Genomic DNA, 13,921 nt, shown 5'->3' on the forward strand with positions numbered 1-13,921 from the left:
TTTTTTGTCTTAGGGTGTTTTTGAACAAAGGTTTATTTCCAATTCATAAATTGTCATTTGTACTTAAACTAAGGTAACGATGACCTCTGTGCAAACCAACAAACGTTGTTTTTAGAGTGCTGGTGGATAATGTATAATGTAGATAAGACCTTGTCTAATGCACAGAACAAACCTGCAGTGAGTTCTTATGCAGAAATACAAACAGAAAATTTAAGTCTTGCTTACAACTATAACTTAGCGAATTGACGTTCATCTCCACAAATACTAGACACAATGATTGAATAACAAAAGTACAATCATAAATTTGTGAAAAAATCTATTAAGCAAAAACAAAATGTGTATACTAATTCCCAAACTTGTTATATATAGGTTTATAAATAACATAACCGTAAAAAGCTGGGTGTGAAATACTACTTTTTATTGAATCAAACTTCTACAATAAATCTCTTTATTTGAAATATTAAATTTAGTAAAAGTTTTTACAAATTAATATCTTTATTTCCCTGCAGTAAAATATATTAAGTAATAAAAACCCAAAAAGGATTGGCTTAGGTATAGAAATATGGTCACCTTTTATCATCTGGCAATAAATTCCATGTTTAAGGCACGATCGGTCAAAATACGGACTTCAGGTCTGATGCCTGGTGTAGGGAGAGTGCCGAGATCTCTGCAAGTAAAAGTAAGCTTTGCTCCTTGATAGATCCATATGGTAGATGGTCTCCGCCATGTTGTAGAGGAAACTTATATGCCATATGACTCACACATGTGAAATATGCAAAACATTCAAAGTCAAGACCATGACTGAGGAGGCAGTCAAACAATATCCATGAAAATGAGATGTGCCAATGCTAATGCATCTACATACCAAATACCATCGACCTACCACTAATGATCGCCCTTTAAACAAAAGTTTCAAAGTCAATAGACCATGACTGAGGGGGTGGGGCCAAATAATCTGTATGTAAATGAGATGTGCTAATGCTGACACAACTGCATGTCAAATATTATTGACCTACCACTAGTGGTTCTCCATAAACTGACCTAATCACAAACTAAAACATTGTTGAGGCTGCTGCCGTCGCCATTGGAAACAGCATAATTAAGTCTCACTTTTGGATTCCATGAAGGTGACAAAATACTATCTGTTCTTTAATAGTTGTAACCTCATTTTATATATGTGCTTCCAAAAAAAAGTGATTGATGTTTTAAAGTGGTTCCTCGCTTTTTACTTTTTAATTCCAGTCACCAGTGGATAATATTATGTGCACATCAAGACAAAACAATGCTTAGCTGGATTTTAAATGTAATAGTTCACAAGAACAAGTCCTACCAGAGACATCATTTGGACTCTGATCCTATCAGTCTTTGCTCTTACTCCTAAATGCTCTATGCTCAGCAGAAAAGCAGCAAATACCAAAAAGAAGCTGAAACAATTGCTATGCTAAGAATACCACCACCTGTAAATCAATCTACATGAAAACATGAAGTAGTTGTTTGCCAGATTAGAAAAGCATTCACACCATACAACTTATCACTGTCTGGTTGCTGACAAAATATGTAGTCATTCTGTTCAGCAGTTCATGAGAAAAGTGTGACAAGAATGTTATGGTTTCATTCAACACATTTTAAAATCCAAAGAACCAGCAAAAAGGAAGTAATTGGCAGATTCGATAAGAGCTCACATATAACATATTATCATTGTCAAGCTGCTGACCAAAATATAAAGTACTGTAAATTCAGAAATTATTGCAAGGTTTTTATAAATGCGAATAATGCGACTGGGCGAGTATCGCATTAATAAGAACTTGCCTTCTGAAGTTTATATATATATCTGTATGCAGATTTCCCTGAAATCGCAATAATAAATCTCGCTTTTTTGTCCATTCTTCAAAAATCGCAATAATAAATGCACACGATAATTTCTAAATTTACAGTAATTCTGTTCCGTTGTTCCTGAGAAAAGTGTGACAAAGTATTTGTTGGAAGAATAGAAAAGGTGAATGCAATATAGCTCCCACTGCTAGCGGAGATATAATTTTCTTCAAGTCTTTGTTTTAAGACCCTGACAGACATTGAACCCACAACCCCAAGAATTAAAGATGACCACCCTTACACAACACAATTTGGCCAGGGACAATTAAAGAAGACAATACATTTATAATTTTTATTCAGATAGCACTTTTATATTGCACAGTCTACTGAATCATATAAAATTATCTTCAGGTGAAATATACATTGTAATAAAAGTGTTATAATATGACTTGCTCCTTTGGCTATTTTGTCAAATATGTAAGCTATTAATAGAGATCAAGCAATGAATTTCTTTGTTTGACATTAGCTTTTTTCTAAATAAAGAAGACTTTAAAAATAATTTCAAAATTTTTATTGTGACTCAACAATTATCTGAATCGAGTAACAATTAGGAAATGCTGAACAAAATTTGATGAGCAGTGATAGAGAGAGACTATGATGAATAAGTTCTTTTTGAATAGTGGAAGACATTATGATGAATTTTTATCTCATTCTACAATTGACCAAAATATCATTGGCATTTAAAAAAATTGTCCACAGAAGAAAATGAATATTCTTTTGCATTTTATAACTTAAGTAATTAAATATTTTAGGTATAAAATTATTTCCTTAAGTAAATAAAATGGCAATATGAATTGTTATCCTACTGGTCACACAGTTTATATTTATAACAAGATACTAGCACCATCAAACGCTTCACGTTACTATACAGAAACTAATGTCACTCAACGAAAAATGTCACATAAAACAATCATGAAGATAATAAAATTATACAAATGAGATAAGTTAATAATAATATGATTAATATCATAAATTAAGATTAAGCCCAAGATGAATAAATGTAAGTAATTCTAATAAACTTAATCAAAGTATTAGCAAGCAAATAAGTTTGTATTGTGCTCAACCAAAACTATGATCTATGCCAGATTGAAAGAGTCTTCAAATTGGCAAAGGACTATTTTTACTGATGTAATGTGACATGTGTGACAAACAGATTATTGTTCCCAATTTTTTCTTAACTGAATAAAAAGTAAAGTGCAAGTTTATTGTACCCTCTATATATTTTTTGGCAGAATATAACACCATACATATCTATAATATTCAATATCAATTTAATCAATCTATTTTAAATATTTTATATTAATAATTCATTATTTAATCTTAATCTTTTTGTTGCATAGACGAGACAGAAAGTTACATCACAAAAATATCAAGTGTGTGTTATGAAACATTTTTGTCTTCTTTTTTTTTTATAAATGTACAAAGTAAAAATAATAATACTTTTATTGAGCAGAAATTATATCGTAGCTCTGATGTCAGAAAATAAAGTGATTGGAATGGCCTGATATGAGTTATCTCCCTTTGTGGCACTTCCTCATCAAATGCTGTCTGTACAATTAGTAACAAACTTCTTGCCGTTATAGATCGTCTTGAACTGTTCTGGTAATGGAAATTCTGTCTGTAAAACAAACAAAATCATTTGCTACAAACTTGTTTAAGTTCAACATAACTGTTTGTTTGTGTTTTGGTTGTTTGTTGCCATGGTATTGTCAGTTTGTTTTCAACTTGTGCATTTGAGTATCCCTTTGGTATCTTTCGCTCTCTTTTACCGATTATCTTGGGATTTCGTCAATTTATGTGGCTGATGGAGTTGACGTTTTGTATCAATTTTTTTAATTGTTAAAAACTTGGATGGTATACAATTTAAAAGTTATCACTGAGCAGGCAATGTTCATCTATTACCTAGGGTAAAATAATTTACATGACAAATAGTTTATGAATTTCATGATGTCTTAGTGTTAGATAAGAGACATTTTTATTATATTGGTTACAATGAAATATTGTGATTTCCCAGTTAAATCAAAACTGATAATTTTGCATGTGAAATAAATCCAATAATTTCACTCCTCTCCCAATATACAGCTTTGGGTGTTGTCAAGACATTGTTTATACAGGTATCGGACTCGGACTTCTTTTAAACTGAGTTTTACTGTGTGTATTGCTTTGTGTTTGTTTTTTCTACATTGGCCAGAGGTATAAGGGGAGGGTTGAGATCTCACAAAACATGTTTAACCCCGCCACATTTTGCACCTCTCCCAAGTCAGGAGCCTCTGGCCTTTGTTAGTCTTGTAAGATTTTTAATTTTAGTTCAATTATATGTTTTGTATTTTAGTATGACGTCCATTTTCACTGAACTAGTACACATTTTTGTTTAGGGGCCAGCTGAAGCCCACCTCCGGGTACAGGATTTTCTCAATGTGTTGAAGACCCATTGGTGGCCTTAGTCTGTTTTCTGCTCTTTGGTCGGGTTGTCTCTTTGACACATTCCCCATTTCCATTCTCAATTTTATATACATAAAAGTTCTTTTAAACAACTTAATTCTGGTTATAATGATCAGAGCTAATAATAAAGTAATAAATATTCAACCAACACAGTACCAATTTAAAAGCGTCAACTTACAAAGTCTCCATCATCTTTAGGAACTAGTATATTCATTTCAGAGGATTTTGATGTTATAATTTCACAGTTGAGTGAATCTTTACTTAAGTAAATCATACATCCATCAGTTTTATCTATAGAGACTGTTGGCATAGTTCCTTGAACCTGAAAAATATACAAATATGTAACCTAAATATTGCCCACTCCCATTGTCATCATTTTTGTCAGAACTATTGTACACTTCTGGTCGAGGACCATTTATCGTCACCAGTCAACTGCATTTTATGTAATAACAGAATAGTTGCGGTAATATTCCATGCTGCTGTTAACATTGGTTAACTTCAGAAAAATATTTTTACTGACAGGGAGTTTTTTTAACTTGTTTGAGGGGAGATAATATCCAGCTTTTCGTTTGTTTTCCTTTGCATTTTTGTACTGTTGTCAGGAAAGAACATTCAAGGGGAGGGTTGGCGCCCAAACACATTCTGTGTGTGCCTGTCCCAAGTCAGGAGCCTGTAATTCAGTGGTTGTCGTTTGTTAGTGTTTATCATATTTGTTGTCGAGCCTTCGACTTTTGTCGAAAAAGCGAGACATAGCGATCCTACATTCCGTCGTCGGCGGCGTCCACAAATATTCACTCTGTGGTTAAAGTTTTTGAAATTTTAATAACTTTCTTAAACTATCCTGGATTTCTTCCAAACTTGGACAGAAGCTTGTTTATGATCATAAGATAATATTCAAAAGTAAATTTTGTAAAAAACAAATTCCATTTTTTCTGTATTTTACTTATAAATGGACTTAGTTTTTCTGCCAGGAAACATTACATTTATTCTGTGGTTAAAGTTTTTGAAATTTTAATAACTTTCTTAAACTATCCTTGATTTCTACCAAACTTGGAAAGAAGCTTGTTTATGATCATGAGATAGTATCCAGAAGTAAATTTTGTAAAAAAAAAAATTCCATTTTTTCCGTATTTTACTTATAACTGGACTTATGTTTTTCTGCCAGTTAACATTACATTCACTCTGTGGTTAAAGTTTTTCAAATTTTAACAACTTTCTTAAACTATCTTGGATTTGTACTAAACTTGGACAGAAGATTGTTCAAGTTAAAAGCTAGTATCTAGAAGGAAATTTTGTTAAAATTTTGTTCCATTTTTTCTGTATTTTACTTATAAATGGACTTAGTTTTTCTTCCAGTTAACATTACATACAGTCTGCAGTTTAAGTTTTTAAAACATTTATTAGATTCATAAACTATCCTGGATTTTTACCAAACTTGGACAGAAGCTACTTACAATCAAAAGATAGTATAGAGAGGAATATTTTTATTATTTTTTTTTCTCATTTTTGTTGAGCCTGCGATTGACAGCAAAAGTAGGCGAGACACTGGGTTCCGTGGAACCCTTACGAATTTTTTTTCCTTTATTGTTTTGTACATAAATGAGGTTGTTAGTTTTCTCGTATGAATTGTGTTACATTTGTCATTTCAGGGCTATATAAGCTTGCTATGTGGTATGGGTTTAGCTCATTGTTAAAGGCTGTATGGTGACCTATAGTTGCTAACTCTTACATCATTTTGTCTCTGGTTGCTCATTGGCAATCATACCATATCTTCCTATTTTTATTGTTATAGATATCGCCTGCTATTAGGAAATAAAATCTAATTTTGGCAGGCCTCATGCTTGTTGTCTCCCAGGATCTCATTAAACATCCATGTTATGTGAATATGAACATTTAAAACGCAATCTTTTGTTCTAATTACGGGAAATCTGTTCCAGTCAACTACTAAACCTCAACACCCAAATGATAGCCAAAAGGATTGACACTAAATAAAAGATGACTTGATATTCCCAAACAATGCAGCAATCCAACAACACATGAAAATGATATCCATCAATATGCAGTCTTTAACAATAAACCCAGTCTTTTGTATTGTCTATAAAATAACTTTAGCAGCATACCTACTTGTAAAATCCCAGAATTGTAAATGGGGAAGAATAATAAATTAGATATTATATACAGCAAAGCAATGTAAGAAAGATAACTCTTACCTGTCCTTTAACACTCTGACAGTTGACAAATTCTAATGAGGCTAAAACATCATCAAACGCTATTCCTACTTTTTTACAGCTATCTGTTAAAATAAAGATTATTTATTTGAGAGATATAATAATATTGTTGTCCTATGTGAAGTACTGAGGATTCATTATTATCTGTTGGATACAAATTTTCATGGATTTCGTGGGTACAGGTGAACCACGGAATTAAATGTTCAACGAATGACAAATTTTCTATAGGTTTGTATGCAAAATCACGAAATTAAATATCCACAAACATGTAAGTTTTCCTTAATTCACAAAAATAAATTAATCCACAGTACATACAATGTATATACATATGATTAAACACAGTCCACCTTTATTCATATGATTAAACACAATCCACATTTATACATTTGATAAAAGTTTAACTTCAGTAATAAAAGGAAAGTGATATTTTTTTAGTTTCAGTTTTTGAAATATTACATAGATGGGTTCAATTTCTATTTTTGGTTGTGCTGAAACTTTAACAGGTTCATTTAGTCCTGAATTTGTTTTTTTTTTATTAAAAAATAAGTAGATACCAAGGAGATATAACAGTTGAATTGAAAGAAGGACAGACAAGGTTGTGGTTTAATTCAGTGGTTGTTGTTTGTTGCTGTATATCATCAGTGGCAGATCCAAGGGGGGGTGTTCCAGGGGTTGGAACCCCATTTTTTTGTTTGACGATCAATGCATTTGAATGGGGACATATATTTGGAAACCGCCCTTTCTCCTGGGTTGGAACCCCCCCTTTTAATAAACAGCTGCGCCATGAGCGCATGATACGCCCGTCGTCTTGTGTGTGAATTTTTATGCAATAAGCATAAATAGTTTCTGACATACGGCGTGACATGCGAAAACCCTCTTTTTTTTTTTACAAAAAACTCAATATCTATAAAATAAAATTTTGAATCAAAACCAAAAAGTATACAGATCTTTAGATAATATAACTAAGAAGTGTGTAAAATTTTAAGCAATAATCATAAATCGTTTTTGAGATACGGCGCGACATGTGAAAACACCCCTTTTAAAAAAAAAAATCAATATCTCAAAAATAAAATTTTGAATCAAAACCAAAAAGTATACAGATCTTTAGATTAATATAACTAAGAAGTGTGTAAAATTTTAAGCAATAATCATAAATCATTTTTGAGATACGGCGCGACATGTGAAAAACCCCTCCCCCTTTTTAACAAAATACTCAATAACTCAAAAATAAAATTTTGAATCATCACCAAAAAGTATACAGATCTTAAGATTAATATAACTAAGAAGTGTGTAAAGTTTTAAGCAATAATCATAAATTGTTTTTGAGATACGGTGCGACATGTGAAAAAAAACACACACCTGTTTTAGTTACTAAGTCCCGTAACTCAAAAAGTTTTAATCTTATTTTCACCAAAAAGTATACAGATCGTTTGACCATCATAAGAAACAACTATGTTAAGTTTCATGAAATTTGGATAAGTCATTCTCAAGTTACGGTGCGACATGTTTACGCCGGACAGACAGACGGACAGACGGACAGACAGACGGACGCCGGACATTTGTATAACATAATACGTCCCGTCAAAAACTTGACGGGCGTATAAAAATGGCTGGATCCGCCCCTGATCATATTTGTTTATAGTTCACTGTTTAGTACTTAAATCAGGCTGTTAGTTTTCTTGTTTGAATTGTTTAACATTTGTTATTTTGGGGCCTTTAATAGCGGACTATGCGGAATGGGTTTTGCTCATTATTGAAAGCCGTAGGGTGACTTATAGTTGTTAACTTCTATGTCATTTGGTCTCTGGTGAAGAGTTGTCTCATTGGCAATGATACCACATCTTCTTATTTTTATAATTAAAAACACAAAAGACAAGAAATAGTCCATCTAGGATTAATTGATTTAACCTTTTCTCAACTTGAATAAAAGAGCTTACTTTTTCTTCCGTAGAATAAAAGATTTAACTTTTGCTTGTCTAGGAAAATAGAGGTTACTTTTCTTACCTGAGATAACAGAGGTGACCTTTCCTTTGATAGGATAAGAGAGTAGACCATTACTTTGATAGGATAACAGAGTTGACCTTTCCTTTGATAGGATAACAGAGTTGACCATTCCTTTGATAGGATAACAGAGTTGACCTTTCCTTTGATAGGATAACATAGTTGACCTTTCCTTTGATAGGATAACAGAGACGACCTTTCCTTTGATAGGATAACAGAGTTGACTATTCCTTTGATAGGATATAACAGAGATTTGACCGCCATTACTGGAAATCACAAAGGTTCCTGTAAAATTTTGACCTCACAATAGAAAATGTCTGATGCAACAAAGGAATAGTGATTGTTGTACGATGTCAATAGTTGAAGTGTCGCAAATTCTCTGGTCAAGTGATACAGAGTCCCAAATAGCGATAAGGTCTATTATTGAGGTGACTTTTCCTTCCTCCCTCCCATTCAAGAGGTGACTTTTTCTCTCTACCGTAATATAAGTCACTTTTTCTCTCTACCATTATAGAGGTGACTTTTCCTCCCTACCATTATAGAGGTGACTTTTCCTCCCTCCCATTAGAGAAGTGACTTTTCCTCCCTCCCATTAGAGAGGTGATTTTTCCTCCCTACCATTAGAGAGGTAACTTTTCCTCTCTACCATTAAAGAGGTGACTTTTCCTCCCTCCAATTATAGAGGTGACTTTTCCTCCCTCCCATTAGAGAGGTGACTTTTCCTCCCTCCCATTAGAGAGGTGACTTTTCCTCCCTACCAATATAGAGGTGACTTTTCCTCCCTACCGTTATGGAGGTGACTTTTCCTCTCTACCGTTATAGAGGTGACTTTTCCTCCCTCCCATTAGAGAGGTGACTTTTCCTCCCTACCATTAGAGAGGTAACCTTTCCTCTCTACCGTTATAGAGGTGACTTTTCCTCCCTACCGTTATGGAGGTGACTTTTCCTCTCTACCGTTATAGAGGTGACTTTTCCTCCATACCATTATAGAGGTGACTTTTCCTCCCTACCATTAGAGAGGTGACTTTTCCTCCCTACCATTAGAGAGGTGACTTTTCCTCCCTACCGTTATAGAGGTGACTTTTCCTCCCTACCATTATAGAGGTGACTTTTCCTCCCTCCCTACTGTTACAGAGGTGACTTTTCCTCCCTCCCTACCGTTACAGAGGTGACTTTTCCTTCCTACCATTATAGAGGTGATTTTTCTGTACCTAGGATAATAGAGTTGACCTTTCCTTACCTATGTATTATAATATTGAACTTTTCTTACCTAAGATAATAGAGTTGACCTTTCCTTTGACTATGATTGTACTATCAGTACATTTAAAGGCGTAAACTGTCTGTTTTAACTCTGTATTATCTATAACAATGTTTTTGTTGCCTTTTTGGTATTCCTGAAAACAGAAATATGACATGATTAAAATAAATGGAGAATGTGACCATGGGACACAGATGATGCCCCTGCTTGTATATAACGTTATAAAGGGACATAACTCAAGAACGGTAAAAGTGACACCACCCAAATTCGAACTTGATCTGAGTTTTATGGTAATAAGCATTGAGTATAAGTTTCATAACATTTGTTAGTTAGAGAAAGGACAAGGGTAACACTTAATGTCCCCTCTGCTGCGACGGTGGCATAAATATCTTAGAATTTTCATTTCAAATTGTTAAATCAACATAATAGGGTACTGTAAACCAACTAATTCTTGCGAATGATTTATTTTCATGAGTAGATAAATAACAAGAATATAAATCGTTATGAATATGTAAAACTTGGATCTTTCCTTATTCAACTACATCAAGTAGATTTGACAGTCATGAAATTGAATGCAGAAAAGTGGGTTAGAAAAGGCTAAACACGAAATAAAGTATCTAAGAATATAATTTGATTTACAGTATATTAAAATAGATCAAAGACTCAATGGCTTGGATGCTCAGAATGCTTCTTAACCCTTACCATGCGGTGACCGTCATATGACGAGATTACCCAAACTACCGTTATTTGGCTCCAATGGCTCTCCATACTTTTAGAGGTCAACTATATGACATTAATTTCGAATTTGATGCATGCTCCCTCAACCTGACGCTATTCATTGTCATGTTTCTCAAGTTAAAGGTGCATTTTCAGAGCAAATACAAATTTGGAAAATTGAAATCGAATAAAACTGGTTTTTCTGGAGGGGTGGGCTTCACATCGGTATCAGACACACGCAGTTCAGAGGACTAAAACTTTAAAAAATAGTGTAAATCCGCGGGAATATAACTACTGATCGTGTTTATTATTGAAATCCACTTAGTGAATGACTACTTCCGGTTGCAGGTCCAGTTGAAGCTAAAAAACGTGAAAAATCAAGAAATTCTGGATTTTTGGTGCAGATGACCTTCTTTAGACTGCTGTACCAAGATCAGTTTGACTCCGACCTAAGCTTTGTTGTGATTAATGTGTTCACTGGGGTCCACTCTACATGCAGACTACAGTAAGATACATCTATCAGCATCCCTCGGTCTTCCTGGTCAAGAAATAGGACGAAAAACTTGTCAAGATTGACGCTTTTTGCACCTGATGACCAACTTTGGGGCAAATTCCTGCCCAGCCACCCCTGCCTCCTCACCCCGACCACGCCACCCCGTGATCCCCTATCTTAGATTTAAAGGAATCAATATGCATCAGCAGCAGGGTAAAGCTCATTTGCATGTAATTTGTATATTTTTGCAAATAAACTAAAATTATACATTTTCTGAAAACAATTCAGCATGGTAAGTGTTAAACTAAAGCGAATGGTCTATACTGAACATTTTCATATAAAATGCAAAAAATAGAAAAAATCTTTAAACAACTCCATAATGGAAGGAGCACAATTTCAATAGGTTTGCAAATTTTCTTTGAAGTCCGAAAGATCTTCATTCAAAACAAAAATTGGTACCATCTTTTGAAATTTTTGCTGAAAAAATGACCAAGTTCTTGAGTTTGGAAAATTCCTCTAACAATTCAATAATAGCAGGTACACAACTACAATATGTGTGCAATCTATCTGGGAAGTTTAAAGGATCAGGGTTGAAAACTGTAGGAGGAGATGATTACGCAAAATATGTTTTGTCTTTTGTCAATTTTGCCAAAAAAAAAAGTTTCAAAGTCTTGAAAAAATAGGAAAACATTCTTCAAACAATTGCATAATAGCAGGTGCACAACTTCAACACATGTGCAATATGTCTGTGAAGTTTCAGGCATCTAGGTTGAAAACTGAGGTAGGAGTTGATTTCACAAAATATGAATTGTCTTTTGTCAATTTTGCCCTGTATAAACTAAGTCTGGAAAAATAGAAAAATACTCATCAAACAATTCCACAATAGCACAACTTTAACATATGTGCAATCTTTCTGTGAAGTTTCACAAATCATGTTTAAAAACTGTAGGAGGAGTTGATTACACAAAACAGGTACACCCCCTCCCCCCCTCCACGGCCAACATAACAATATTAAATCTTACTTTATGATATCAAAATTGAGTTACTTACAACGGCCCATTTTTTATTCTGTAATTCAAACACTGGTGGTTTATCAGCTGCTACAGGCTTGGCTACTGGCTTGACTGCTGTAGCTGGTGCTGTAGGTTTAGAGTAAGGCTTTGGACCCTGTTGTGTGGCCTTGTATGGGGCTGGGCCTTCACGAAGTTTGGGATTCTTATGTGTTTTCATATCATCTGTTACTTTCTTCAATCCTGAAATATATATCTACTTGTCAACATGGCTGTCAGTATGGTAAATATCAATATCTATACTACTAAAATAACGAGGTCCAATTTGTAAGCCCGCATTACGTAAAAATGACGAATCAAAGAATATAACTAATATAGGATAATGGTGTTGTTTAAAAATTACACCATTCCAGGCCCTTTTGTTTTCCACATAATTAATATTACCAATAATTAACAAGTTCAGGGTCGAAACCGATACCGATACCAATAGTATACGTCACATGTAGTTTCCGGTTGTAGTTACCCGTTACCTTCTGTAAACACCTCCTCTATCAGGAGAACCTGGAATTCTTCCAGTAGTTGTTTTATATCTATGTTACACTATAGTACACTATTTAACAAGTCTGTTTTCTTCCACCTCAATACCACTATTAATTTTGGTTAATTAGTTAAAAAATTTAATTTAGTTTATAGTAAGTTTATTGTAGTAAGAAAACAGACAGATTTTGAAGGAGGGAAAAGTGTACACCTTACAATCAGCATGACTTTATCAGATGACAATACGAATACTAAAAATCCAGGATTAAAAAAAAGGCATAGGTATTTTAATTCAGTCACAGATCCGCGATGTAGCGGGTGTGTTCTAGTTGAATGTAAACTGACAATGGTAAGCGCTATTCCATTAAAATGTATGTGGGAGGGTAGGAAGGGACTTTAAAAATATCCCTACAACCAAGAACCATTTTTTAGATAATTTTGCATAATGGTAATAGACACATATTGAAAAAAGACCCATGACCCACATTCAATAATCAAACTTTCCTTCCTACCCTCTCACATACATTTTAATGGAATAGCCTTAATGTGAATTCAATCCCATGCTTCAATTTATTGTCAATTAAGGGGCAGATATAGGGTGCCCAGTAACCTTTATGACACTAATTCAATCCCATGATTCAATTTATTCTCAATTAAGGGGCAGATGATATAGGGTGCCCAGTAACCTTTATGACACTAATTCAATCCCATGATTCAATTTATTCTCAATTAAGGGGCAGATATAGGGTGCCCAGTAATCGTTATGACACTAATTCAATCCCATGCTTCAATTTATTGTCAATTAAGGGGCAGATATAGGGTGCCCAGTAACCTTTATGACACTAAATTTGTGTGTTCTTTTAGATTCTTCATATTTTTTTACTTTTTTGTGGTTTTTTTTTACGTCTTTTTCAGTTTGGCTATTGCTGTCTTCATTTTTCCTCCTGTGGTTTCAGATTTTAAATGGCCCTCCTTTTTGTGATTAAGAGCAGTAACTCTAACTTTTACTTATATATATATATGTACTAACCTTTAGTAATATCAGTTCCTTTCTGAAGACTTTCAAACAGCTGTGCCCTGCTGTCATCTCCTCCATTATTATCACCTGCCTCAGGAGTGGGAGCTGGTGGGGGTGGTGGAGGTGGTGGGAGTGGAGCACCACCTGGTGGTGGTGGTGCTCCTCCAGAAGCTGGTCCTGATTTGGTAACAGATAAGGCATTACCGCCCTGAAAATAGAAAAATAATATTTAAACTTTCAGAAAAGAAAAAAATTATGTGATTATACAAAAAAAACTGTGAAATATGAAGGAAATATTCTCTACAGCTGGTTTGAAATGTCCATTCAGTAAAACATGACCCATGG

General features: G+C 34.0%; 1 protein-coding gene across 2 annotated transcripts in view; it reads right to left on the reverse strand.

Moving 5' to 3' along the window:
• Positions 1–2,150: 2,150 nt before the first annotated feature.
• LOC127732122 (adenylyl cyclase-associated protein 1-like) overlaps positions 2,151–13,921 on the reverse strand; it is a 70,299-nt gene continuing 58,528 nt past the window's right edge. For both annotated transcript variants that reach the window (XM_052241190.1, XM_052241189.1), the window contains exons 9-14: positions 13,589–13,784; positions 12,062–12,264; positions 9,814–9,937; positions 6,525–6,607; positions 4,493–4,636; positions 2,151–3,490 (exon numbers count right to left, since the gene is read on the reverse strand). In XM_052241190.1, the coding sequence (XP_052097150.1) occupies positions 3,410–3,490; positions 4,493–4,636; positions 6,525–6,607; positions 9,814–9,937; positions 12,062–12,264; positions 13,589–13,784 (831 nt within the window). In that variant the 3' untranslated portion in view covers positions 2,151–3,409. The remainder of the gene's footprint in view (positions 3,491–4,492; positions 4,637–6,524; positions 6,608–9,813; positions 9,938–12,061; positions 12,265–13,588; positions 13,785–13,921) is intronic.

This window comes from Mytilus californianus, unplaced genomic scaffold (assembly GCF_021869535.1).
Source record: "Mytilus californianus isolate M0D057914Y unplaced genomic scaffold, xbMytCali1.0.p SCAF_22, whole genome shotgun sequence".
Classification (NCBI taxonomy): domain Eukaryota; kingdom Metazoa; phylum Mollusca; class Bivalvia; order Mytilida; family Mytilidae; genus Mytilus; species Mytilus californianus.